The 26,154-nt window shown below is 36.5% G+C and overlaps 3 protein-coding genes across 3 annotated transcripts in view; all 3 read right to left on the bottom strand.

Moving 5' to 3' along the window:
* Nucleotides 1-539: 539 nt before the first annotated feature.
* On the bottom strand, nucleotides 540-6,742 carry chic1 (cysteine-rich hydrophobic domain 1). Its single transcript, XM_051859738.1, has 6 exons — nucleotides 6,509-6,742; nucleotides 5,375-5,429; nucleotides 4,353-4,508; nucleotides 3,873-3,929; nucleotides 3,388-3,447; nucleotides 540-1,974 (listed from the first exon to the last, which is right to left on the bottom strand). The coding sequence occupies exons 1-6, from the start codon at nucleotides 6,649-6,651 to the stop codon at nucleotides 1,924-1,926; spliced, it is 522 nt and encodes a 173-aa protein (XP_051715698.1). The 5' UTR covers nucleotides 6,652-6,742; the 3' UTR covers nucleotides 540-1,923.
* A 1,988-nt stretch (nucleotides 6,743-8,730) lies between these two features.
* On the bottom strand, nucleotides 8,731-11,809 carry cdx4 (caudal type homeobox 4). Its single transcript, XM_051859956.1, has 3 exons — nucleotides 10,993-11,809; nucleotides 9,214-9,359; nucleotides 8,731-9,106 (listed from the first exon to the last, which is right to left on the bottom strand). The coding sequence occupies exons 1-3, from the start codon at nucleotides 11,426-11,428 to the stop codon at nucleotides 8,873-8,875; spliced, it is 816 nt and encodes a 271-aa protein (XP_051715916.1). The 5' UTR covers nucleotides 11,429-11,809; the 3' UTR covers nucleotides 8,731-8,872.
* A 6,796-nt stretch (nucleotides 11,810-18,605) lies between these two features.
* kdrl (kinase insert domain receptor like) overlaps nucleotides 18,606-26,154 on the bottom strand; it is a 53,333-nt gene continuing 45,784 nt past the window's right edge. The window contains exons 27-30 of the mRNA XM_051859757.1: nucleotides 24,935-25,056; nucleotides 24,166-24,244; nucleotides 23,956-24,056; nucleotides 18,606-20,335 (exon numbers count right to left, since the gene is read on the bottom strand). Coding sequence (XP_051715717.1) covers nucleotides 20,158-20,335; nucleotides 23,956-24,056; nucleotides 24,166-24,244; nucleotides 24,935-25,056 — 480 coding nt within the window. The 3' untranslated portion in view covers nucleotides 18,606-20,157. The remainder of the gene's footprint in view (nucleotides 20,336-23,955; nucleotides 24,057-24,165; nucleotides 24,245-24,934; nucleotides 25,057-26,154) is intronic.

Raw genomic sequence — 26,154 nt, 5'->3', positions numbered from 1 at the left:
CCTGCCCCCTAGAGGGCATATAAAGCTCAAGCATTTTATATTCTTTCAAAATTGTTGCTAAATCAATACCTTAGAACCTTAAAATACATAAAACACCAGTGAAGGTGGACAGATTCTTTCAAATGCAGCTGTTTGTATCTGAATCATTCATGCTGAGTTAAGTTTGTTCTTCACACTCACCTCTTCACACCCCCACTGAATGTAAACCAATGAGTCATTTCACTTTGAACATACAGAAAATAACATTATATCACAGCTTTAAATTTCATGTAATCTGTTAAAATTCTTTCATCTCTGACGTAATACTTAAAATTTGTCAAGATTACTTTCTACAGCTTTTTATTGTATTTTTGGTTCTGGAGCTGCTGTAACTGTACAGTATAAACGCATCTGTTTTATTAGAGTCAGTTAAAAGTTTTAAGTATGTATACTAACCATATGTATCAACATATACATATATATGTGTGTGTGTGTATTCCCTTATTTTATTATTTGTAAATATGGCCACAGTATACATATACAAAGAAAGAGAGAGAATGTTGTCCAAAAACATCAAAATCAGGAATTTATTGAAGCTTTCCATAAGAGTTGGTAGGGACAAACATTTACAGGTACTTTAACAGAACCAGCACTAAGAGCAGATTCCTTTCTCTCCATTAGCTTGCTAGGCAAAAAAAAAAATCATTCCTCTTAAGCACAGCTCCCTCTCAAGACCATCAACAGAGGCACTCGACTAATGCAGTTTTGTCTACAGTATATGGAGCAAAGATGACGTGCAGGTATAGAAAACACATGAGGGGCAGTTTTAACCATTACATTTACAATGCTGTGTCTGTATTCAACTCAGGAGCGTAACGACAGAATACAGCATCCATGAACAGACACTCCAAGATGAAGCTGTACTGAAAGAACAGAAACAATACAAAAGGGAAGAACACACAGGGTGCAAATAATGTTCCAACAAAAACTTGAATGGGTAAATTTCACTTTGTGTGAATTGAATGACACATTGTTCTTGGTAACAAATTTTGCTTGATTGGCAAATGTTATCGTTTTTAAACACACCACAATGACATTGTAAAACAATATCAAAAACCTCCAGGACAATTTGGTTGTCCTCGTGTGCTCAAGTGCAATTTTCAGCCCTAACTTGTGTGGCATCTTGTACATACATTTTATGGCTTACTGGGTAAACAGGTCCATATCAACTGTAAAGTTACAGAGACACAGCTTATAAACAAACTATGCTACAATAATATCTTGGCGAAAAACTAATAACCAACTAAATTACATAATGTAAACATGGCATACCACACTGTACATCCTGTCCATAATATTTACAAGTCAGTTTGTTGACTTCCCCGTGTAGCAGACAATCGCAAAAGTGCCAGAAGATCACGGTGCTGACTGTTACTCTAAGCTAGTTCAAACATCTGCTGCACTAGCTTCAAAAAGCCCCAATCCTAGTCATTACACTCTGAAAACAATAAAACACGACAAACTTTTGACTCCTGCACTTACACGTCCGATTTAAAAAAGGTTGTCCTTTAACATAAGGCAAATTCACACCGTAAGGTGCCTTGTTCTTAACAACAATACCATAATAGAGTATGTGGGGACTGGGGAGGACTTGATGGCTCTTTGGGGTAAATGCACTTTTAAACAGTATTAGAGTTTGCTTTCTTTCAATCACTCTCCTTATATAGAACAAAACGTCTGAGTGCAACACAGGAGCGCTTCTACTACATCAGGAAATGTGCAAAATCTGCTCTAAAGCAAAGTGACAGTGTTGCGAATTCTACTGTACAAGGTACTGGGAAAATGGGTCTTGTAGAAACCCAGTGAAGACCCTCAATCCGACATATATACAAGGCACTAAGGAGAGGAATGAAGGGCCTTCCTCCAGGATCCAGCAGAAGTCCTTTAGTCAGGTCTGAATATAGGATATTTTGGTAAGAACTCTATAAGAATAACCTGTAGACATAAAAAGACAGTGTTAAGAAAGCACACTTGGGGGTTAAAAATCACCAGCCTCATGATTTACAACCTTATTGTCTACAGGTCAAAAAAAAATATATATGTGTCTGTGACTGAATGAAACATTTAGGTTACACTGTTTTTAGTTACAAATTAAAGAATCACTCAGTGAAGATGTTTGTTCAGAAGTGCTTCAGTGACTGCTGTGACTACAACGGTTTGAATTATATATATGCTACCGTTCACAATTTTGGGGTCAGTAAGATTTTTTTTTTTTTTTTTTATATTTTTAAAGAAATGAATACTTTTCTTCATCAAGGATGCATTAAATTGACCGGAAGTGACAGTAAAGACATTTGCGTTACAAAAAAGTTTTTAAAAAATGCTGTTCTTTTACTATTAATCAAACAATTCTAAAAAAATAAATTACAGCTTCCACAAAACTATTAAGCAGCACAAGTGTTTCCAGCACTAAAAATAATAAATGTTTCTTAAACAGCAAATCAGCATATTAGAATGATTTCTGAAGGATCATGTGACACTGAAGACTGGAGTAATGATGCTGACAATAAGAGCTTGGTTGCTGAGAATTCTTTAAAAAACATTTTTATAAAAATCGTACTGACCCCAAACTTTTGAACGGTAGCGTAAACTAGGGTGTGTTTTTTATTTAGTATATGTATTTTAGTTACAATTTGATGCTGTCACTCTAATAAACATGGCTGTGTCATATAAATTCTGAAAATGGATGGATCTATGGATGGATCATTATTACAGTTATATGTTAGGCAACGGTTATTTTAATCCTAAACCCTAAATCCTAAATCCTTTAACCCTGGTGAATCTTGATACTGTCATCTTGGAATATGGCCATGATGTGTCTTCCTACATGGTTGTTTAAGAAATGAAAAGCTACACACTCCATCTTTAAGGGTTAAAAGAACTGTTGCCAAACATATAACATGCTAGAAACATAATAATGACTGTAATAATGATGCATTCATAGATTCTTAAGTATTTGCCTATTAAAATCCAAACAGCTACTTTTTTTTTGGCCGGGCAGTGTATATTCTGAATATATAACAGTTCTGAAAAAAATATTTGTGCCTGTTTAACCACCTCAAAAATATATAAATATATATTATTGATTATAGGTCACTCAAACAAATGTTCCCTCCCTTACAGCGGATTCAACCTTAAAATTGGATCTCAGATTTTAAAAAATAACCAAGAATATTTTTTGTAAAATATTTGGCTGTTTTTAGAATTGATTACAACAAAACGATGATTCTGATTAATTACACAAACCATTTTGATAGCAGCCTAGAGCCCTGAAATGAAAATAGAATTAAATCTTTATTTTCTATTAAGTACTCTTATCAAATGTTCAAATAACAGCCATGAACTTACATATTCCATCATGTTGTTGCTCTCACATTTTCTCCTGCTGAGTTTCCAGTGCAGCCCCAGCTGAAAGTGAGACGCAGGAAGATACGAGTTAGACAAAGCCATGCGGTAGATATTCAAGCACTTCAGATACTCAGACACTTTACACACAAGGGTTAGCATAGGTCAAGCAGTGGCCAGTGCTTAGAGAAGTTTCCTTAATGTGTCTGCGCCGCTACTGGCTGTCAATCAAAGCTTCGAGACACAACAAAACGAACATGACTTTTTACTGCTGACCTTTCCATAGTCTGGTCAGCCTCTGCACTATATCAATGCATCAGTCCAAAATGGCTGCGAGGGCAACAAGCATTTGACAGGGTCAAATGTTAGCAGCCATTTTAATGATCGTTATCCACCACACACCAAGACCTCTTAACATGGCAGCTAAATTGGAGATGGTCTCTGTTCTTATCTTTATGCGTCTCAGATTGCTTCTGCAATGATCTTACCTTGTGATATAATCTGTTGTTTTCCCATTCTAACAATTTCTGAATGGATCTCCGCGTCTGAAAACACACAAGCACAAATAATTAATTAGACACGAACAAAAATAGATGTGCGTGCACACAGGGTTTTATGCTAATCACCCGTCAAACTCTTCAAACACATGTTTAACAAATGCCAATAAAACTCTCAGGGCATGAAGACTTCAGAGGCATTTATGGACCGGAGCTTGTAGTTAAGCACCTTGTAAGCTGCACGTCATGGCCAATAACTTAAAATTTGTAGCTGTAAAATCAGCACCTTTCCACAGCATATAACTCAAGAAGCCATGCCTTCTGGCATATATCAAATTCACACTCAGTTAATAAGATGATGTAGTTTCTTAATTGCCTCCTCACTGAGCAGGTTTATTTCTTAGGTGGGGCAATAAGTAATTGACATGGATTAATGGGGGAAGGACGGGACATGTATGAGGAAGGACTCACTCTCTTGTTGAGACATATGACAGGCCACAGACTGCAGCCCACCGTACAGCAACAGCACAGGCAGCCGCAGAGCAGCCATTTCACATTGACCGGTAGGTTCTTCTTCAAGCATGCGTTTACTCGATTAACACTCGTCTTAAACTCCTCTGGAGCAACCTACAGAAGATGGGTGAGAAACAAAACGGGTTTGCAATATATGTCAGGAAGTGTTTCTTAGTGCGCTGTCAGTAATAAATAAAATATAAATGGTAAAATAAAAACTAAATGTTGATTTAAGAAATAAGAGAAAAATCAAAGGAATTCCATAAAAGGTTTTTTGCAGATGCTCTCTGGTGATCTTGCAATTGCACGCTTGTAACTTGCCAACTGAGCTCTGACACTCTCAGGGCAAAGGGAGGACAAAAAGATGAGATAAGCCCGTGGCCTGTGGCTGCGCCGTCTAAACAACCTGAATGGCTGCTCATTCCTCTCTGGGTATGTACGCCATAAAACCGGGGTCGTAATCTTTTATGACAGGATGCAAAGGTCTCTTTGCAAACAGCAAAAGAACTCGGAATAAAGCCCAGCAGGCCTGATCTGCACCCTTCAGTCATCATAATCCTGACCTCATCCATCACATGTCACCCTGGGTCACAATACTGGAGCTCCGTTTTATTGCCCCGCACTTCCCTCGGCCTGCTCTTCCCCCTGCAGCCTTTTTGTATTTCTGCGTCCGACCCAGGAAGCTTCCCATTCTTGTGAACGGCACAGTCTTTCTTTCATTATTTTGTCACTGGGAGCTGTGTCCTCCCAGAGCTGCGATCCTTGCCTACTGGAGCCCTGGACGGTTTACTTATTGACAGATTCTGTGGCAAACACGCAGCGTGCCTGGATTAAAACCATTCAAGAGACTTCATCAGGGGATTCTGTAGTAATCAAAAGCTTATACCATGGTGAATAATGGTGTAAGGGTAAAGGTCAACAGGGACAGATATTTTCAATCAGTATGATTTACTTTGCAAATGCAAGCTAGAGATCATTACCTTTCCTGTGAGAACAGAAGGAAACTCTGTGTCAAATTTGTTGCTTAGTCCAAACCTGCAAACACATTTTTAAAAGGTTATAATTATGTTGCAAAGGTATGAAAGCCCATTTTTGCCTCATAAGAAAAAATATCACTCTATGGTAAGTCATAATGAGAAAAGTCTATACTATGCCATAATTATGAGATAGATTAGTTGAAAAGACAATAGTCATAATTATGAAATAAAAACTTGAAGATATACTAAGATTGACATAAAAAGTTGAAGTCAATTATGACATAAAAAAAATCAAACATTTTATCTCATAATTTCTAATTAGTATGTCATAATTTAGATTTATATCTCATAATTGTGAGTTTGTATGTCACAGTTTCCTTTTTGTGTCATAATTACATGATTTTTTTTCTTATGTGGCAGAAATGGGCTTCCATTCAAAGGCTCTGTGTGTATTGACAGAAAAAAAAATAGATAACGTTGGGTTCAGTTGAATTAGACCTTATTAAAGACTTCATAAGCAGCACATAGACACAACAGAATGAGAAAGTTCAGTTTCTACATTTGACTTGAATCGACAGGGAACCTAAAGGCTGTATAACTGTTTTGGCTGATGTCTGTTTATAATCCAGTGCAGTAGGCTGTGCCCCACTGCGGTTTCATGTGTTGTTTAGGTCATTAAATAACTCAAACCTTGCTCTAATAATCAGATTTTGATTATCCAAATTCTGAAATATGTGCATAACTGACAGTTACAGGTGTACTCGTACCGTTCCACGAAAGTGATTTAATTAAAATATTATCTCTAATGTTTACCTCAGCATACGTACAGTACAGTTACCCACAACTTCAAATTAAAACGAAGATCCTAATGAGTTTGAGTGTGGTTACGGGGCAGCCTTTATCTACGGACAGCAATAAAACCATAAATCTCTAGGCTAACAACAAGACTAAGGGTAACTAGGGATGATTCTTCCGCTTAAAATCACTGTCAGGATACAGCTGGAGAAGCCCGGCCTGCGTGTATTTTGATTCCACAACTTAGCGACAAAAACATGCAGTGAGCTTAGCACGGAGGCTACACAAACAGACATGACCTAACAGTGACTAACAGCGGTGCTGCCGCATTCATACGCTTACACGGTGATGTGACCAGCGCCACGCATGACCACAGGCTCGGGACAGTATCTGACGAGATGTTCTTCACTCACAATTCTCTCATCTTCTTCTTCTAACTCATAAATGGTATCAAAGTCCGCCATGTTGGGCAGTAGGACGCTCATGACGTCTCTGGCACAGCGCCGATGACATCATCACACCAGTTCTGTACAGGGCGCGTCGTCTCAGCGCACGCGGTGTGCAGCGTCCGTTGGTACTTCACTCGAATATGATACAAAACAAGGTCCTGAACATCTTAAATAGCTAGATGTTTTTCTTTTTCATCAAATACTGACTGAAGTGAGGTGCTTGACCGCAAAATGCTGACTGCTAGTCAATTTCAAAAGGAGAAATTAATAGGCTTTTTGAACTGTTCAATTTTCTGTCAGCTATTCAACTCTGTTTGAGACCTGTCTAAAGACAGCTTATAACCCCGATATGTGCGAGTTTGTAGTTTTCTAGCATTAAACATTCAGTTAAATAGACACAATTTTAAAAACACCAGAATTTAGTCTAAATCAATGTGCTCTCTTGCAGTAGTTTGAAGCCAAATGTGGGTTTGAAGGGTTTTAAAGGGAAATATATTTGTTTGATCCTTTTTTTCTTGAGTAACATGGTTGAATCGTTTGACTGAGTGGTTGATGAACCCTGAAATTTGAGTCAAAATTGAATTATTATTTTATTATTATTTTTTTAAAATAAGATAAGGCCTATATTCACAACTTCCAGCCTATTCAATGAATATCAATTGAATATATTATAACAAAATTATGACATTGTAGCATTATTTTACTTTTTGGTACTGTCAAGACCTCTGAGGTGACAGAGGCCAAAATCCCTATTTTATTCTGTTTACCAGACATTTTACTTTTTTTGTGCTGTAGGTTAATTTGATGTTATACAGTAGGCTTAGTAGTTAGTTGTAGGAACAAATCTAACAAGTCTCATATTTAAGGGATTTGTGCCTCTAATGCTTTAAACAAAGTCATAAGACACCAGTAGGCTATAATGTATTTGTGGAATGTGCTATTAAGTCAGTTAATGTGCCAGTAAATTCAGGGAATCTCAACTGCTGTAATCAGACTGTTGATTTGTTATAATGTTTCATCGGAACTAAAAAGGTATGTGAAGCATGTAAAGCACAATTGTGTAAGAAATGTGCTAAATAAAGTGTAAATAAGCTCATGTTACAACAGAGGGAGAAATGCAGATCTTCCTCCCAAATGTTGGCTATTTATAATAATAATAATATGATAATAATAATATCTACTATTTCGGACATTTTAATGCAAACTTGTTCGTTTTCCTTACAGACATTTCCTATTTATGAACATTTTATTAAGGTTTAATGACAGAGCTGTTCCAATTTTTTTTAAGATATTACTCGTAACTTTTTTCGAAATATATATATTTTTTATTGTTTATGCAACCCAACCATTGGATTGCATAAGCAATATGACCCCAAAATGAGCCTCTTTTTTTTTTTTTTTTTTTTTTTTTGGTCTAATGCAAATTTTAATAAATAGCCTACGGCATTACAGAAATATGTTTAGGCTATAGCCTATAAGCACTTTACAAATTAGGTTGCTCGTCCCCACAAGCCCAAAAGTTGTAGGCCTATAAACGTTTAAGAGTTTACGGTCGTCTCACGTTTAAAAGGTATAGCCTAGATAAATACCGGCAGAAAGCCTTAACCAGATGATCATATAAATATTTTAATTCGTTTAATGATATATGAAGACACGATAAAAGTTATTGCAAAACATTTTATTTACACATTGCTGGAATCAAACGTTATACCCGTATCAGGTATGTGACACCTGCACATCACCCCTGTGAAAAGAAAGTGAACGACGTGCGCTTTGGACACGAACTGGAGCATAAAACAGCCTGACATTGCAGGTCATTTGGTTTACACAGATAATAAAAGTTTAACAGTTCCAGTGTCAGGATCATTATACACCCCGAGAAACGCCGTACCTGTAGTTTTCATTTTATTTACAAACATTTAGATACACTCACCACATACAGAAAATGATATTTATATCTTAATTGAGCAAACACAAACAAACCATTAAAATATTTAGTCTCTGGGTCAGACGAACAAGGTTTTTGTATGTTTTTTGTTTCTTAATTTTAAAAACTATTCTATTAAAACAATATTTGAAGAGCCTCCAGCATTTCGTTGCATTTAAGACGTGATTTTTCTGTTGTAATCCACAACACGCGCCTTGATGCTCGTCACGTAATAGTTAATCCTTTTTGACCACGTGAGTGGTCCGCTTCGGTTCTGTCCTTTCAGCGTGTTGGAGTGCTCAGTTAAAGTTGGACGTTCCAAGTTCGAGTTCACTGAGTGACAGTAACTTGCTGTATGTTCCTCATTGATGGTAAGGCGTTCATTCCTGGGGGTGGGTACAGAGAACCGTGTATATCTGATGGACTCAGCGACCCTGGTACCGGTAGGGGACTGACAGAACCTGGATCGCTGTGGACTGATCCTCCGCTCCCGTCAGACTGACCCATTTTCTTTTTGATTAATTTCCTTTCCTTGGCTCTGCGGTTCTGAAACCAAATCTTTACCTGTAAAGACAAAAGATAAATTGTTATATACCTAAAGAAACAAGTCGAATGGTTTAGTTAGATAAATCTTATTCTATAAGTGAAAATCTAAACGGAAGTAGTTGTACCTGTCTCTCTGAAAGCCCGAGGTTTACTGCCAGTTCGGATTTTCTTCTGATTGTGATGTAGCGATTAAAATGAAACTCTTTCTCCAGCTCCAGTCTCTGGTGGTCTGTGTATACCACTCGATATTTCTCCTTCGTTCTTGTTTTGCCTAAAAAAGTGAAAATGAACGAATGAAAATTGTGCATATAATGACGTAAAACACCGTTGATAGGCTGAATCTGGAATAAAGTAAAATGTGCATTCTGCGCAAAATGCGCGCAAACCATGATATTGCTATTAATAATATGCTTAAGACAGATGAAGAATTTGTGCATTGCATAATTTCTATTGATTACAGTTATTTTTTTTTTCCCTTAAATTTATTTGGGAACTTTAATCTCTTGTATTGTTGCATTTACAGTCACTATCATTTTAACTACTATAAATCATAACTGAAATATTCAGTCAATTGTATAAACTAGATTACATCGAGCTTCTGATCTTCTTTGAGATGTTTTTGAACAAACTGCAGAACAAAGAGACCCAAAGACATTACCCAAACGCCATTGATGTGTTAAGAGACAACACACGTCTTACAAAGAATTACAAGGAGATAACATCAAAAATCTTTTCCTCAAGCCGAGCATGCTACTTGTTTGATGTAGCCTACATTTCAGCTATCTTTAAAAAAAAATAATTTTTATGAACGAATAAAGACATTTAGAGTGTTTTTAAATTGTAAGTTAAGCTGCGAACACTTAAACTAACATGTAAAATATGACAATTTAACTTCACGTGCCATTTCCAAAACATTCATTTATTTCAACTAAAAATGCCGTTTACAGTAAGGCGGTTGTTTTCTTTGAGATTTTTTTTTTTCGCTGTTGTTTTAACATGCGCCGGAGACAGGAGAACTTTATTTGCTGTGAAATTTGTCACTCTGAGGTAATATAACCCTCGAGAACAGAGACAGGGAAAGACGCGCTGCTGCATATCAAAGTGAAAAAGGTGTTGAAAGAAGTCGCCGCCTGAATATGACAGATAACCCTCAAAACCTGAAACAATGTAACAGGAAAAGTAGACCTCACATCTTGTTTACGGGAGTCGCAAATTAGCATTACAAGTGACCCTGGCGCCAATTCCCAGCACTTTAATTTTCAACAAGTATTTCCCATGAGTTCATTTTTTTTTCTCAGGGAAACAAATATCCTACTAATATGAATCAGTTAATCCGTTTCTGAAACGGAACGTTTTACGCAAAGAATTGTGGAGGGAAGAAGGACAGTTCTGTAAAAAACTATTTCGTAATATTTAGTCAGATGTGCAGTTAGTTCAGGCAAACAGCAAACAATGTATAATTAATTGCACAAGGTTATTTTGCACGATTTGTCCTCGTGTAAATTATTTTTCTAATAATTTTAGTAGCTAGCCTACTAAAAAAAATAGAAAGCAAATATTTCGATTCTTTTTTTTTTCTTTTTGTTATAGCCTGCTAGACGTATGTATTCGTTCTTATTTTTTCTACAAATATTTTTACTTTTTTTTTTAGTAGAACCTGTGCATCGAAATTTGGTTACCAGACTTAAATTATAATAATTATAAATATCATTTTAATTTTATTTTGCTGCAGCGGGAAAATAGATCAAAGGCCTAAGCGGTGACTGTCATTTTGTACTTTCACTTTTTTCGATCACTGATTTCAGCACCTTCGAAATATTGCACATGTTTTCAGATTACTTAATGACTTTATTTTATTTTTTTAAATTCTTAGCAATTTTTGAAAGACATTTGTTGGCCCTTACCGGTTGATGACGACTGGACGGTTTTGCTCATCCACTGGTATGAATTACGCCTTTCTCTCTCAGGGGAAAGTTGGGCCACAGAAATGTTTTCAGGTGGTGGAGGCAGCACTGCTGATCCAGGGCCGTGCATGGCATTATAATCAGGCGAGCAGTAGGAAACTTGTCCCGGGGATGAATTGCTCATAGGTGCAGAAATGGTGTTTGGAGGTCCGAGGCTGTAGGCGCCCCAGTCCTCTCTCGGTGCGCCGTAAGGAGCGCCCCATGCCCCCGCTGACTGCGCGTGTGTGTCCATGTTGGGCACATGATGGTATCCTGTAAAATCTGAATACTGAGATGTGGAGACAAAATTCTGTGGTGGAAGACTGATGCCAGATCGTCGCACAGCTCCTTGGTGATACATGCTTCCCTCCTTATCCAAAAGGTATCCAACGTACATGATTCGAAAGAAACCCCTAAAATAACTTTTTTAAGGCAACATGCCAGCCATGCATCAAACCAAATATCACTTTAAAAACAAGGCCTGACTCAAAACTTTTACTGTTTATCTCAAGGGTGGTAGTCCAAAATGATCTCCAGGTCACGCGACGTAGTCCTTGACGTGCTTCAATCAAACATGATGTGACTCTGTTGTCAAGGTGGTGCTGGCAAAGGTATAACCAAGCCCTCCTGACGTCAGCCACGACTTCAAAACCTCTCGATTTGCATTCAAATGACCAGCCAATAACACCACCAAGCCCTCAGATTCCCCTAGCGCCAGATTTTCGCATCACCTCAGACTTATACCCCTTCTGTAATATTCAACAATATTCAGACTGACTCTAGGCTATATGACTTTAGGAATCAATACATTACTCTGTGAAAAAAATATTCAGTTCAAAGTGATTTTCTATCCTCAAAGCAGCCATTTTGAAACGTGTTTTGTGAAGTTCGACTTAAACTCCAAATACCGAAAAAGGTCAAACAGGCAAATAACGAACTTGACTTTTTTTTATAATAATATTTGATATTAACTATTTGGCTACAGATGTATTTATTTTTTTAATATACTAATAAATTATTTTTTATTATAGCCTATATTTATAATGTATTTATAAAGCAAGTATAACAGTAGGTCTAATAACAATAATAATAATAAACTTAATTTTATTGTTAAAAAGTGTTAACCATAAAAGTGAAATAAGCTGCAGCATCATTCAGCGATTAATGGCCGCTTGAAGTTTTACTGCTCTTGTCTCTCTAATGAAGCTAAACCTGTGGATATGGGAACGTCACATCTGCATAGTACCCATGCCGCTTTCTCGCCTCCAGAGTCCATGCGTATTTGTTAAAGGATACTCTTGTAAAAGAGGTGCAAAGCGGGAGAAGGTGTCTTGAAGTAAGGCGAACTTTTCACATTCCGCATCCCTCACACCATGACACTCTCGGGTCACACTTCACAGCTAATTCCGGTTTATGGAAATGTGAGGTATCACCTACAGTACCCATGCGACGACAGTGTGTCGTGCGTGTCGCCATGTAGTCGAAAGATTTAACGAGTTGTTAATTCATTTTACTGCGAGGATTCTGGGGTATTTTAATCATTAACATATTCAGACAGTAGCTTGTTCAGGCTTGACTGTCTTGTCTCAGATGTTAGGGCATAAGGACAGTACATTTCATGTTAAAATGAGTGTGTTTTGACTTGAGTTATTAAAAAGATCTCTTCAAATGTTTTACGCACAACTAGAATTTATTTTACATTCGTTCATTTTAAAAAGGCACATATAAAAATGCATTAAATGTGCTAAACCAATTAAAATTATTTGTAACAGGCAGACTCGGCTATTCTGTGGTAGGCCATACTTTTTATATTTCAGTTGGCTTAAATATTATTCAAGTATAGATAGCATTAAATTAGGTTAAAATGTAGATATATGCGTGTAGTTATTTTACTTTAAATACTTCTAGTTGACATGTCCTGTGGTGTGACATATATGCTCCACTTAAAACTATTAAATTACTTTTTTAAATTAACACTGTTGTTCATGTGTGTATGTATATATATATATATATATATATATAATCCCATGAAGTCTCTCACCTATGAGTTCATTTGTTTTATTTTTAAGAACTGCACAATCATTTTCAACATTTTTCAAGGAGGCAATCTATAAATCCATGTCTCATCTTTATAAAGTAATATAACTGAACTGCAGATGACTATACTAATTTAATTTTAGCTTGCCATTTGTCCACTAAACATTTGATTAACAAACAGACTATTATAACTGCATGATAAATCATCCCATGTCTGAATGATCGAGTGAGCTATGCAAAAGTAGGACAGTTTTTGGCAGATTTGTGATGGTGCACAGATAAAACCTTTATGCTCTCGGTCATTTTTATGCTACAAGTAAATATCTCAAAGCAATATTTAATGTGATTCCTCTGTGAAAATGACTGACCTTTGAACACAGTAAGGAACTGCATTTCACCTTGAACTGTTGTTTCAGCAACAGTGAGACTGTTAATCAAAACCGCTTCGGTTTATAACAAATATATCTGCTGGTTTAAATAGCCTAGCCTACTTTAGCAACACATTTAAAGCATTAAAAAAAAAAGAAGATAAATCCAGTTAGGATTATATCAAATTAGGTCTATACCCCTTCTGGGAAAAATAAATAAAATCAGCCTAAAAATCAGCTAAGCCTAAATCAGCTTTTATTTATTTATTTATTTAAAGAAGTACAAGGTGGTCTACAAGCTCTAACTAGCCTGGTCAAGGTTTACTAGGTCAATCTCGACCCCACCATAGTCCAACTAATCCATTATCTAGCTTGGATCAGTTTATGACCTCATGTCTCTATTGCACTAAAATCAGGAAATCTCCAGGCTTTAACTGTTGAATTATGATTCATGTTGTTATTAATGATCCAGAACAATTCTATATAGGTGACTGATACTATTTATATAAGCCTATGAGATCAGTAAGATGCAAGCATTAACACATCCGCTATGATATCAGGTCATTTTCAGAAGACCATTGACAGAGGTATGAATGACTGTTAGTTGGTTTCTCTAGCAATCAATCATGAAACATTTCTGTTCCATTTGTTCTGCTATGAACTCACACTATAGTAAACGAGTCTGGGGTCAAACTATTACTTTTTGTTAGAAAACATACTGTTTCAATACTGCTCCAAACAATTAGCCAAAAAGTGGCCTATGTAAATATAGCCTATCACAACCTATATGATGGTAATATACGATATGGATAAATGTTTTATATTGTTTTCTTGTGCTGAATATGTGGTCATATTTCCTACCATAACAAGCTAAAGGCAAGATCTGGGTTTTGCGAGAGACCACGTTGCTGATGCAGGTGTACGCAATAAAGACAGCGACAGGTTGGTTTGGAGACTCAACACACACAGCGCAGCGACGCCCTCTGCTGGTCGATCAGCTGCAAGAGCGACTCAGTCTGAATTAAAAGGTAGTTGCTGGACGGACACATTTTTTTATGAGCATTTTCTGACATATGTGGCACAAAACATTTTTCCTTTCATCCTGAAGAATGAATAATTCATTCATTATAAACAATCAGCGCCATTACAGAAAGACCTCTAGGGGGCGGTATTGATTAGGTTATGTCCTGTTTGTACGCGTCGTGTCTAACAGCTGAAGACTAATCATTACACCGACTGAACATCACATTTTTGTTAATTTATGTGAATTACTTGTAATGATTAAAACTAATAAGCAATGTTTGTTTAGAATAAAGCCTTTGCATGATTATTAGCCTGTTATAATATTAAATAGGCCTACCATACTAAAGAAACCCTACTGTGGTCTGCCAGAACATACAAGTTTAAGATGGCTGGCTTTATTTAAGAAATCACACTCTCTCTTAGTTTGGCCAAGCTATTTTGTTATTTATTCATTTATTTGTTAGTATTTTATCAACATGTTATGTGATTCTGTTGAAATCCGTGAGTCTCCAATAGATGGAGATGAACCTCAGAGAAAAGGAAGAGGTTTTGAAACGATTCAGCTGAGTGAGATCTCATCTTAAGAAACAATGTTTTATCTGAGGATAAAATGCTCTCAGTGTGACAGATTTATAACTTTCCTGGAAAGTTGAAAATAACATGTGTATCCCAAATGGTTTGGGGACAAATTGTGCTCAAAATAGATTACAATACTGTTCATAAGAATATTGCTTCATTGCATGTTTATTAGGACTTTTCCAACAAATTCCAAAACGGAACAGTTGCACAGAACAGACGGCATGATTAATATAAGAGCAATTGCATAAACCTTTACATGTGCATGGGAATACTATGAAGGCAGTATATATTGATTTTACTGGATACATCTTATTAGTTTGGTCCAAATGGACTTTTTTTCCCCTTTATTTCTTGGTCTTTCTGTCAGTTACAACCAAAGACCCCCATCAGTTTAGCAGTTGTACTCAAACTGAGTTCATTCTGAAAGCTTCTGCCTCCAAAGATTTTCCAAAGATTTCACATACCAATAATCATTTGTGAGTTCATCATCATCATCATTATCAATAATCCCATCTTGTTCTTCTTTACAACATAAACCAGGAATATTTGCTTATTACATCCAATAGCATAGAACAGACCATTTTTTAGACCGTTTTTTTTGTTCAGTGATTGAGCAGTTTTGAGTCCAGAGTTCTCATAGCGCTGTAGATCTGATGCTTCTGAAGAATTCTTGACATATAATAAATAGTTTATTTTTGATCATTGCAGCCCTGTGGGGACAAAAAAGAATTTACTTTGAACTGAAGGCCAAAGTCTAAGACAACTATTTTTGCGACAAATAGTCTGTGTGATTTAGTCAGAACTCTTTGACCCTGCCCTTTGGTCATCATGGGAGTTTATCAACATATTTGGGGCTATTTGTATTTTCAGTGCTACCTTTCTGGGAAAAGCTGGGCAAAAGCCATAATCTGTGGTAAATTAAGCCCACTCCATTGTCTCAGCTATAGGTAAGAGGTACGGAAGTGGTTCCCCCCAACCCCGATCCTGCTATTCCCTACACTCCCTCACCAGAACACAGCGTGGGAAGTGTGAGCGGAGGGGAAGACCATTAATGGAAATTGTACAGAGGAAGGAGAATGGGGAATGATAGGATTTCAAGGCATTCTGTTTTGTCACTGATTGCAGGAATGAGTTTTGGCAGACTCCCAAAGGCCCCAATATACCATCTCTGTTTTAGTGATTAATGAAGCATCTTGCCACCGGGGGGCTGTTTTCCTTGGGAAGGGACTCTGGACGTGGCAACGCAGGGATTTACACATTGTTGAACAAGAAAAACAAAATGGTCCCAATAGGAGACAGCCTTTAATTAGATGCATACTTGATGCTTTTCTCAGAGACAATATAGCAGATTCCATATAAACTATGAAGTTATAAAAAGACTACAATTCACAATCCCATAATATACGAGGAAGGGGCCAAACAAATCCTAGTAACAGGATTTTATAGTTCTGATATAGTTAATATCATAACATTAAGTGTCTTTGTAAACATTTTTTACATGTTTCTTTGTGCTCACCATATTTAGTCTGCATTTATTTGATCAAAACTACATTAAAACAGTAATATTGTGAAATATTGTTACAATAAAAAACTGTTTTCTATTTTAATACTAAGTTTTCAACATCATTACTTCAGTCTTCAGTGTCACATGATCCTTCAGAAATCATTCTAATATGCTGATTTGCTGTTCAAAAACATTTATTATTACAGTTGCAAGAAAAAGTATGTGAACCACTTGCAGAATCTGTGAAAATGTGCAAAATTTTAACAAAATAAGAGAGATCATACAAAATGCATGTTATTTTTTATTTAGTACTGTCCTGAGTAAGATATTTTACATAAAAGATGTTTACATATAATCCATAAGACAAAAAATAGCTGAAATGATTAAAATGACCCAGTTCAAAAGTTTGTGAACCATTGATTCTTAATACTGTGTGTGGTTACCTGGACTGTTTTTTTGTTTTGTGATGGTTGTTCACGAGTCCCTTGTTTGTTCTGAGCAGTTAAACTGAGCTCTGTTCTTCAGAAAAATCCTCCAGGTCCTTAAAAATCTCTTTAGTTTTCCACCATCTTTTGCATATTTGAACCCTTTACAGCAGTAACTGAATGATTTTGAGATCCATCTTTTCACATGGAGGACAACTGAGGGACTCAAACACAACTATTAAAAAAGGTTCAAACATTCACTGATGCTTCAGAAGTAAACACAATGCATTAAGAGTCGGGGGGTGAAAACATTTGAACAGGATGAAGAGGTCCAAATTTTTCTTATTTCGCTTGAATATCATTTTTTTTTTTTCATTTAGTACTGCCCTTCGGAAGCAACAGAAAATACTTGCATGTTTCCCGGAAGACAAATTAAATACAATTTACCTTGATCTTCAAATTCCAAATGTTTTCACCCCCCATCTATTAATGCATCATGTTTTTTTCTGGATCATCAGTGAATGTTTGAACCTTTTTTAATAGTTGTGTTTGAGTCCCTCAATTGTCTTCAGTGCGAAAAGACGGATCTCAAAATCATTCAGTCACTGCTGGAAAGGGTTCAAATATGCAAAAAATCCTTGAAAACTGAAGAATCTGCAGGACCTGGAGGATTTTTCTGAAGAACAGAGCTCAGTTTAACTGCTCATGACAAACAAGGGACTCATGAACAACCATCACAAAACAAAAAAATTCATAGATCATCCAGTCATTTGATCAATTAAATGCATCCTTGCTGAATAAAAGTATTAATTAAAAAATATTACTAAATGTAATGTGTTATATAGTACTGTTTATAAAATGGAAATTATGCTTATGGAAATGCTCACTGAGCAGTAATATTCATGTTCATTTAGAGCAAAGGAAATTGAGAACTCTGATTAGCTGCGGAGCTCGGAGACTGTATGTACTTCCTGTGAGTGTGGAAAAATATGAGGTGTGCGTGAATGCCACGTTTGTGCTTACAGCCAGAATATGATGACCCCTAACCCTCCCAACATCCTTCCCTTGTTTATTTATATTTCATATTCCTGAATCAGTTTACGTGTCTCACAGCCTTCATTAACACACGCCAATCCACAATCAATCAAGTGAGTTTTTACCAAGTGTCCCGTAAACACTGTATATCTCCATTATGATAAGCAGAAACAGCAACGACATTCACCTCTGGCGTTTTAGTGCCAAAACTGGGGGGCACTGTTGGCTCTTAGGAAGTTTAGTGTTTAGAGTCCTGTAGTGATGGGAATGATGGAGAAGCCCTTCCTTTTCTTTCTCACAGAGGTATTGTCCTGGTGACAGACAGACTGCCGTCGCCTCGCCCCGCTCAGGAAATGTGTCCCTGTGGCCAAGGAGCAGGAGGAAGAGCGCACAGATGACACACAGCCTAACCATCTCCTCCAAAAATCTTAGAATAGATAGCAGCAAAATGTTACTGGAAATATGTATAGACCTACTGGAAAGGAAGAAAACTACAGTAGAGTGTCGTTGAATTATTTCTGTGCATTTTTATTCATTAGATGTATTAGACATAAAATAAAGGCATGTACTAGTACAAATGCAATCATGACTCTGAAAATGTGCTATATATAAATATATAGATCTTTATTTATGCTTGGTTAATATTAAAATACAGTTATAATACAAAAAATATATGTAGAAAATATCAGTGCATACAGTTTTACTTCACAAATACCAGTCAACATAACAACATTTATGAAAGCATCAATCGGCAGTATATACATTTCATTATTTGGAAGACAGTTCATCAGCTATGAATAAGACTTAAAAACAATAATTGTTGGCAATAACAGGCCTAACAGCTTTTACAACTGTCAATATAATCTGGTTTAACCAATACAATGATTTCCCAGCCATTCCATCCCACAGTGTTGATTTACTTGCATACAGATGTTAAGGAGTTAATAGTGATAGCACCTACATGTGTGTACATGCTTTTACTATAATTATCATGTCCATTTATAGTGACCAGCCTGTTGACAATATTATAGCCTGCCCTGCAAGCTTTAGCAGTATTTTAGCACAAAAGACTACTGAATCAGTAACAGAATACCTTCCTCTGGTTAATAGCTGCACAACATATTACGTGCTGTTATGTATACAGTAGTGTAAACAACATAAATATGGAAAGTACACAATGCAGTCTAACTATTGTTGAACAGAGCAAGGCCTTTTTATTGTGGTCCACATTTGATCAATAATTAACAGAATGTTTCCTATTAAATGTGCATGAATAATTTACTTGCTAATCACTTTCACAGTGATAGACTGGATGTTAGGCACCCATAAGCCATCTGTAAAGAACCAGAATGAACGTCATGATCTTCTGCCAGAAACAAATACTATATCCGGGAACAAAAGTGATTCATTTTAACTTCATTGGGTAAAACTCAGGAAAACGGCCCTCAGACTGGCGCGACAGAACATGAAACGCAATGTGCATCCTGAGTGTTGATGATCAATGTGTCCTGCAATTTCAGATTGAGTTCTGGGAAGGAATTTCAGACCGCACATTCAATTATTCATGATCTGTGGTCTTTGTTTGACAGTTTGTCTGACAGTTACGTGAAATGTGAGTGAAATCTGTTCTAAAAAAAATATTTATTATCCTAAAAAGAGAAAAGAATAAGCTTTAGTGAGCTCTGAAATAATAATTTTAGCAAAGTAAAAATAAAATATCACATAACCCAAAATTCCAGTTTTCATTTCAATAAAATATTTATCTAGAAATAAAATAAGGATTGCCTTTGTCCTCTCCTTCTAACCACTGAACAAATGATTTCATAATTAGCCACCATTCTGTATGAAGAATGCCATTTCACTGGGGAAAACAGTGCCGTTATTGTAATAAAATGTGCCTGTTGTGTTCACAGTAGACAGCGGGAATACCTGAGGTGGTCCATAGCTGTATCTCAGACTGCCACAATGATACGAGTGGCAGTCCACTGTACTCATGTACTCATACACTACCTTGAAAAGGTCATATGTGAAACTCTGAATGACCATTCCGATATCAGAATAAAGTGGAATGGAAAAAACCGTGGGGAAAAAATAAAATAGACTGAATGTGCACCCAACCAATTAGACTTCTGGTGGCTTACAAGTGCAGACCAACTCAGACGGGTGGTGTGGAGTAACGGATCACATAGTTATAGTCTGGAGGTGGGCTATGACATTCCAGCTCTGGGTCAAGAGAGGAGTCCTCCAGACTCAGGTCCAGTGAGGGAACAAGCGCTGGGTATTTCTCCTTTTCACTCTCCAGCAGAACAGACTCCTTGCTTTTGCTCTTCATCCTGTGGGAGAAGCAAATGGGTTTTAATTAGGGCTGTCAAGCAATTCAAATTTTTTATCTGATTAATTACATTATGTGGCGATTAATTAATCGCACATCGAATTTGACTGATAAATTACCCCCAAAAGATAATTTAAAGTCATTATTGTGTAAAGCATCAAATTACAAAAAAGCAGCTTCAGAAAGAAATATTTGATTTGATTCAACATAGAATTTATTACACAAACTTTTGGACCATGGGGTTGGGTAAATGATGACTGAATTTTAGTTTTTGGGTGAACTATACCTTTAATGTTTTATTTTTATTTTTAATTAATATGGAAATATGAAATTATTTTATTTAATTAAATTATACTCTAATAAGAAACTAAAACTGCCAGTAGGTGGCGGTAAATGTCTTAATGATTAAGTCATTCATTCATTTATTAGATTCGTTAATTCATTCAGAAGTGAAGTAAAAGGTTGTCTTTATGAATTGTCCACTGAATCATTTTTTCACTCGATTCATTCAAAACACGGATTCAGAAATGAAACGCCACTGTGTGTTGCTAGGAGATGAAAAGTTCTGCTTTGTCTTTAAATATTTTCGTTGGTAAAATTGAGCAAAAACAGACAATACTGTGACTAAAATAACACAATGTTTACATCTTATTTATTGAACTATTGTATAAAATCAGTATCGCGTTTGCACTTGTACTATTTGGGACAAAAATAGCATGTTATAAAAAAAATAGTGATATTGCGCTAGTTAATCATGTGATATACACTCTAAAAAATAACTGTAAAAAACAAGACAAATTTACATAATAAAATACCATTTTCCATTAAAACAGTAATATACCATAAAACAATGCATTCTGGGTAATTTTATTTGTCGTTTTCAAGAAAGTAACCTATAGGCTACTTTCTCGAAAATGACAAATATTACACAGAATGCATTGTTTTTACGGTATATTACTTCTGTAGGCCTATAATACGATGCATTCTGTATATTACAATGCATTCTGGGTAATATTATCTGTCGTTTTTGAGAAAGTAAACTATAGGCTACTTTCTAGTGTAGCTTAACTATATCATACGATGTAAATATGAGACAAAAACTCAAACAGGTTCATTTTTGCCCCCATATCTTGAATTCTATATTCTATAAGCTTCAATGCTACAACAGTGAATTGTTGCCCTGCATCATATCAAAGTCCCAGTCTTTGATCATATTTGTTCATCAATCAACTGTATGAAATGTCAGATGACCTACGTAGGTCTGGGGCGTGGCAAGTGCGTTAATAATTTTAACACTTTTTAAAAAAAAATTTTTTTACCGTAATTAATCTAATTAACACATTAAATCGACAGCCCTAGTTTTATGTACCCAAATTGAAATGAGCATTTATACAAATACATTTTGAATAGTATTATTTTGTTGTACTGTGTATGCAAACTTTGCTCTGTGTGTTGCTCTGGGTTTCAATAACATTTCATCTGGGGTCACTGGGTCAGACACCCTGGAGGGAGTCTGTTAGCACTGCTTTTAGTCTAAAGGGGCGATCATTTGCAGTGAATATCTATACGAAACAGATTGGCATGTATTGGGGCCTGTACACAGTGTGAAGCAGAGCTGTCAGTGCCAAGCACTTCACATATGTGCATACTAAATGTGGGAGTACCAGGTGGAATCCAGAGGCACAATGTGGAGGGAGACTCTTGGACAGCAGTAATGCTGTAGAAGGTCAAAGGTGACAGTGATTGAGTGGGTCCTTGGCAGGGGCCGCCTCTTTACAATATATACATCATTCTCTACATACACCGAATGGCTCTTTTTTTCCCATGGCTGTGACCATGGCAACCTGTGCATTGCTTCGCCAGCTGGTTGCAGGCTGTGCCCAGCTTTTTATCATATCGGGCTAGGACATGGAGGGCATTGGACGTGGAAAGACGGGGGAGTGCTGACAGAGGCGAGACAGGGTGTTTTTAATGAAAATTATGCTCATTTGCGTTGAATCTTGGCTCATCAATCACTGAAAGAGACACCCAAGCTCTGTAATCTTCCCTGCTGCTGTATTTATGTTGTAGAGAATGTGAGGGTGTGGTGTTATTAAAACTCAATTCTAATTGGTCGATCGCAGCATTCAACAGTCTGATATTTCCTAATATTCGCTGATGTCTAGAGCAATGCTGTATATCAGTCCACTCATCTGACTGAAACTGCCATTACTTTCATGTCTCGCTCACATCTCAGTTATTGATTATATTGAAAATGAACTTTACTATTAATATTACTATAATATTGTTACAGTATTCATCTTGTTACTACAGTAGGCTGACAGTTTTGTACATTGTAGTGCACATTTTTTCAGTCACGGCGCCCTTTGAAAATTTTCAAAAATTTGTGGCACCTTACACTGTTTTCACGATATTGGAATTTATAACTTACAATACAATACCTTGAAAAGTATCGATATTCGATACCATGGGGAAGAACCACCATATATACTGTCATTTAGATATTTTTAATATTATTAATATTAATATAGCCCTGGGATTGTGGTGTAACCACAACCCAACTACCCTTATCTAATGCCAATCGCATGTTTAGACTGAACACTTCTAACCAGCATGACCAATTATTTAACCACTATGCCTCTCCAGGTCTGAGTCATAAACCTCCAATCAGTAAGAGATTATCACTATTTGTCTAGCTGCAATTGGTGGTGCAAACTGTTGCCCTCAAATATTAGGATGCCGTATAGTCCATGAGGCCCTAAATGCAATTTAGAGGATAACCTTTGTAGATTAACCCTGGCCTTTGCTACATTGGAAGACCATAAATGGAGTCTCAGATCTCAAACGGTTTAACAAAACCAAGGCTAATCCAGCCCAATGGCTTTCCATTAATAACTTAAAAGGCCCCCTTTGCTTTAGTTTTCAACACCATTTGCCCTGGGGACCTTTTATGAACAAGTCATGTTGTCTTAGACCCCAGCACACTTTTGTCTGTAGTTAATAAATTATTAGGCTGGTCTAAGATGAGAACTGACAATGTTTTAATCATCTATTTTTTTCATCAGTCAGTCAATATATTTAAGTTTTATACATTCTGTAGCAAAAATACTAGGACCCTAAATGAAATATATTTCACTATTAAGCACTCATTCTTTCAAATACTTCCTCAAATAAAATAAAGGCTTAATTCAATGCATATTACTGTTTGAAATGGCAAAATGCCAAATCTGTAGCCGTACTGTTTCAGCGATGGAGTCAGAGGCCATTACAGTCCAGGCGGTACAAACAAAGATGCTAGTTACCAGACCTTACAGCCAGCTTTAACAAGTCACACGCCCAGCCCTGCTTTTGTTGTCTGGCTGCTGAGATTGTCACCTTAGGCAATATCTCTCCACTGTGCCATTGTTTGAGAGACTCTCGTGCAGGCACGTCTCTCAAAGAAAAGGGGTAGTGACTGGAGTCGTGTGGAGCTTGGGGGAGAAACTGTATGACAATTGTGTCATCTACATTCCAGCCCAGTGGGAGGGTCTCCAGGGCATACGCCGGCAGCCCTACCCATTCCTGTGGTTCTGGACGTGGCCAGGCAAAAGCTCTAAACAGGACTGAATATACTGTACTCACGCTCGGGCCATGAAACTCCGCGGTCGGGCCAGTGACTCCAGGTGCTTCAGTGTCTTCAGGTCATCTGAAGATAGACCTATTCCACTGTCTGACTGCCCACCCTGTGAACAACCAAAGATGATTTAACCACAGACACTATATTTTTGCATTGTTTCGTAATATGCAAACGAAGTGCCATTTCTTAAGTGCGAAGAAAAACAAGCTCTTCACCTCGTGGATCTTGTTGGTTCCGTTCTCCAGGATTACTTCATCAAAGGTCTTCACACTTGCTGGGCGGATCTTGGTGTTCCTGAAAGAATCAAATACTCCACATCAGATCAGCATGGAAAGTTTCTCATGACATCATGTCTGGCAGTTTCAAACAAATACATAAAACATACTAGAGTAAGAGGGGTGTGTTTGGTATCACAGCTTCCAAGTAGAAGTTCAATACTGTGTTGAATAAAATACTTCTTCATTTAATTTTACACAGCAGGGTAAAGCAATAGCTCTTTAATTCAGCTTTAGGGATAACAGGGATAGCAGCATTTCAATACTATTCTCTACAAATATACTTAAAGGACCCATGGAAACACAAGAGTTAGATAAATATTATCTTAAGTAGGCATAAATCCTGAAACTGCATTTGTGGTACAAGAGGAAATTCCTTGAGGGGCCCTTAAAGCTACGAGGACCGTTCCTTATCAAGAAACAATTAGTGCTTTCCTTCAACCTTTTTGCCTTATTTTAAAGCATTCAACTGAAGGCCATTGGGATGAAGTGTGGTGTATGTTTGGTTAGAACAGGAAAATGCACTGTCTGGAAACCAGAAACTAGATGGTAGAACTTTATCTACAAAAAAAAAAAAACACATTTCTAAAAAAAGCTTTAAATAGTCCTCAAGAATAATGACACACAGACTAATTTTTAACAACAGAAATACAAATACACATCAGTCTGAGCATTTAACTGCTAAATGGATAAGATAAAGCTATCTTACCAAGCCGTCCCAGAGTCTCTAAGAGAGACAGGTCTGGTGGAGGTCTCCTCTGTGAGGTTTGGGTTTGAGGGGTCTGCTTTGGTCAACAGGGCCGTGTTGATTGGGATGTAATGCTTTCCCTCCTAAGAGAGACAAAGTGTTTAAAAATTCAGCTCATTTTAAAACTGTGACATCACCCTGCATATGGTATTATAGGATTCTGGAGGAATCTGCACATAAATCTGCAGGAGAATGTGTGAATATGTTTTATGGAGATGATGTTATTAGGGACAGTCCACGCAGTACTCTAAGCTTGATTCCTTATGTGAGAGAGAAGGAGTTTGGATGGCTTCCAATTCAGATGGCTTAGAATATGTTTTGATCTCAGTGCTGTGTACTGAGACCATATCTTCTCTTCAAGCCATATTATAAATCAAATCCATTCCTTACCTTTTCTTTTTGAACTAAAATGTATCAGAACATACTGTAGCCTCAAAAATGGTAGATTTTTACATTTCTTTTGCTTGAATATCGTGTTGATTAGTACAGGCATTGGTTTTCACAATGCAAGTTTCACAATTTGAGCATTTAAATTGGCTTGGTCTGTGAGATACAATTTGTATAATTTTGAAATTGAGAATATAGGATGTGTGCATGTAAATATAATATTTTTAAATCTTCTTTAAATTCTTGTATTTGCTTTAACATACACTACCTTTCAAAAGTTTGGGGTCAGCAAGATTTGTTTTAAAAGAAATTAATCGTTTTAAACACATTAAATTGATCTAAAGAGACCGTAAAGACATTTATAATGTTACAAAATATTCCTATTTTAAATAAATGCTATTCTTTTGAACTTTCTATTTATCAAAGAATCCTGAAAATGTATAATGGATTCCACAAAAATATTAAGCACGTCTGTTTGCAACATTGATAATAACAAGAAATTTTTCTTAAGCACCAAATCAGCATATTAGAATGATTTCTGAAGGATCATGTGACACTGAAGACTGAAGTAATGATGCTGAAAATTCAGCTTTGCCATCACAGGAATAAATTACATTTTAAAATATTCAAATAGAAAACAGTTCTTTAAAATTGCAATAATATTTCAGAATATTACTGTTTTTACTGTATTTTTGTTCAAATAAATGCAGGCTTGGTGAGCATAAGAGACTTTTTTCAAAAACCCTAAAAAATCTTAATCCCTAAACTTTCGAATGGTAGTGTATATATGTATT

This window comes from Ctenopharyngodon idella, chromosome 14 (genome assembly GCF_019924925.1).
Source record: "Ctenopharyngodon idella isolate HZGC_01 chromosome 14, HZGC01, whole genome shotgun sequence".
In the NCBI taxonomy this organism is placed as follows: Eukaryota; Metazoa; Chordata; class Actinopteri; order Cypriniformes; family Xenocyprididae; genus Ctenopharyngodon; species Ctenopharyngodon idella.
This window is presented reverse-complemented; position numbering and strand designations above follow the sequence as displayed.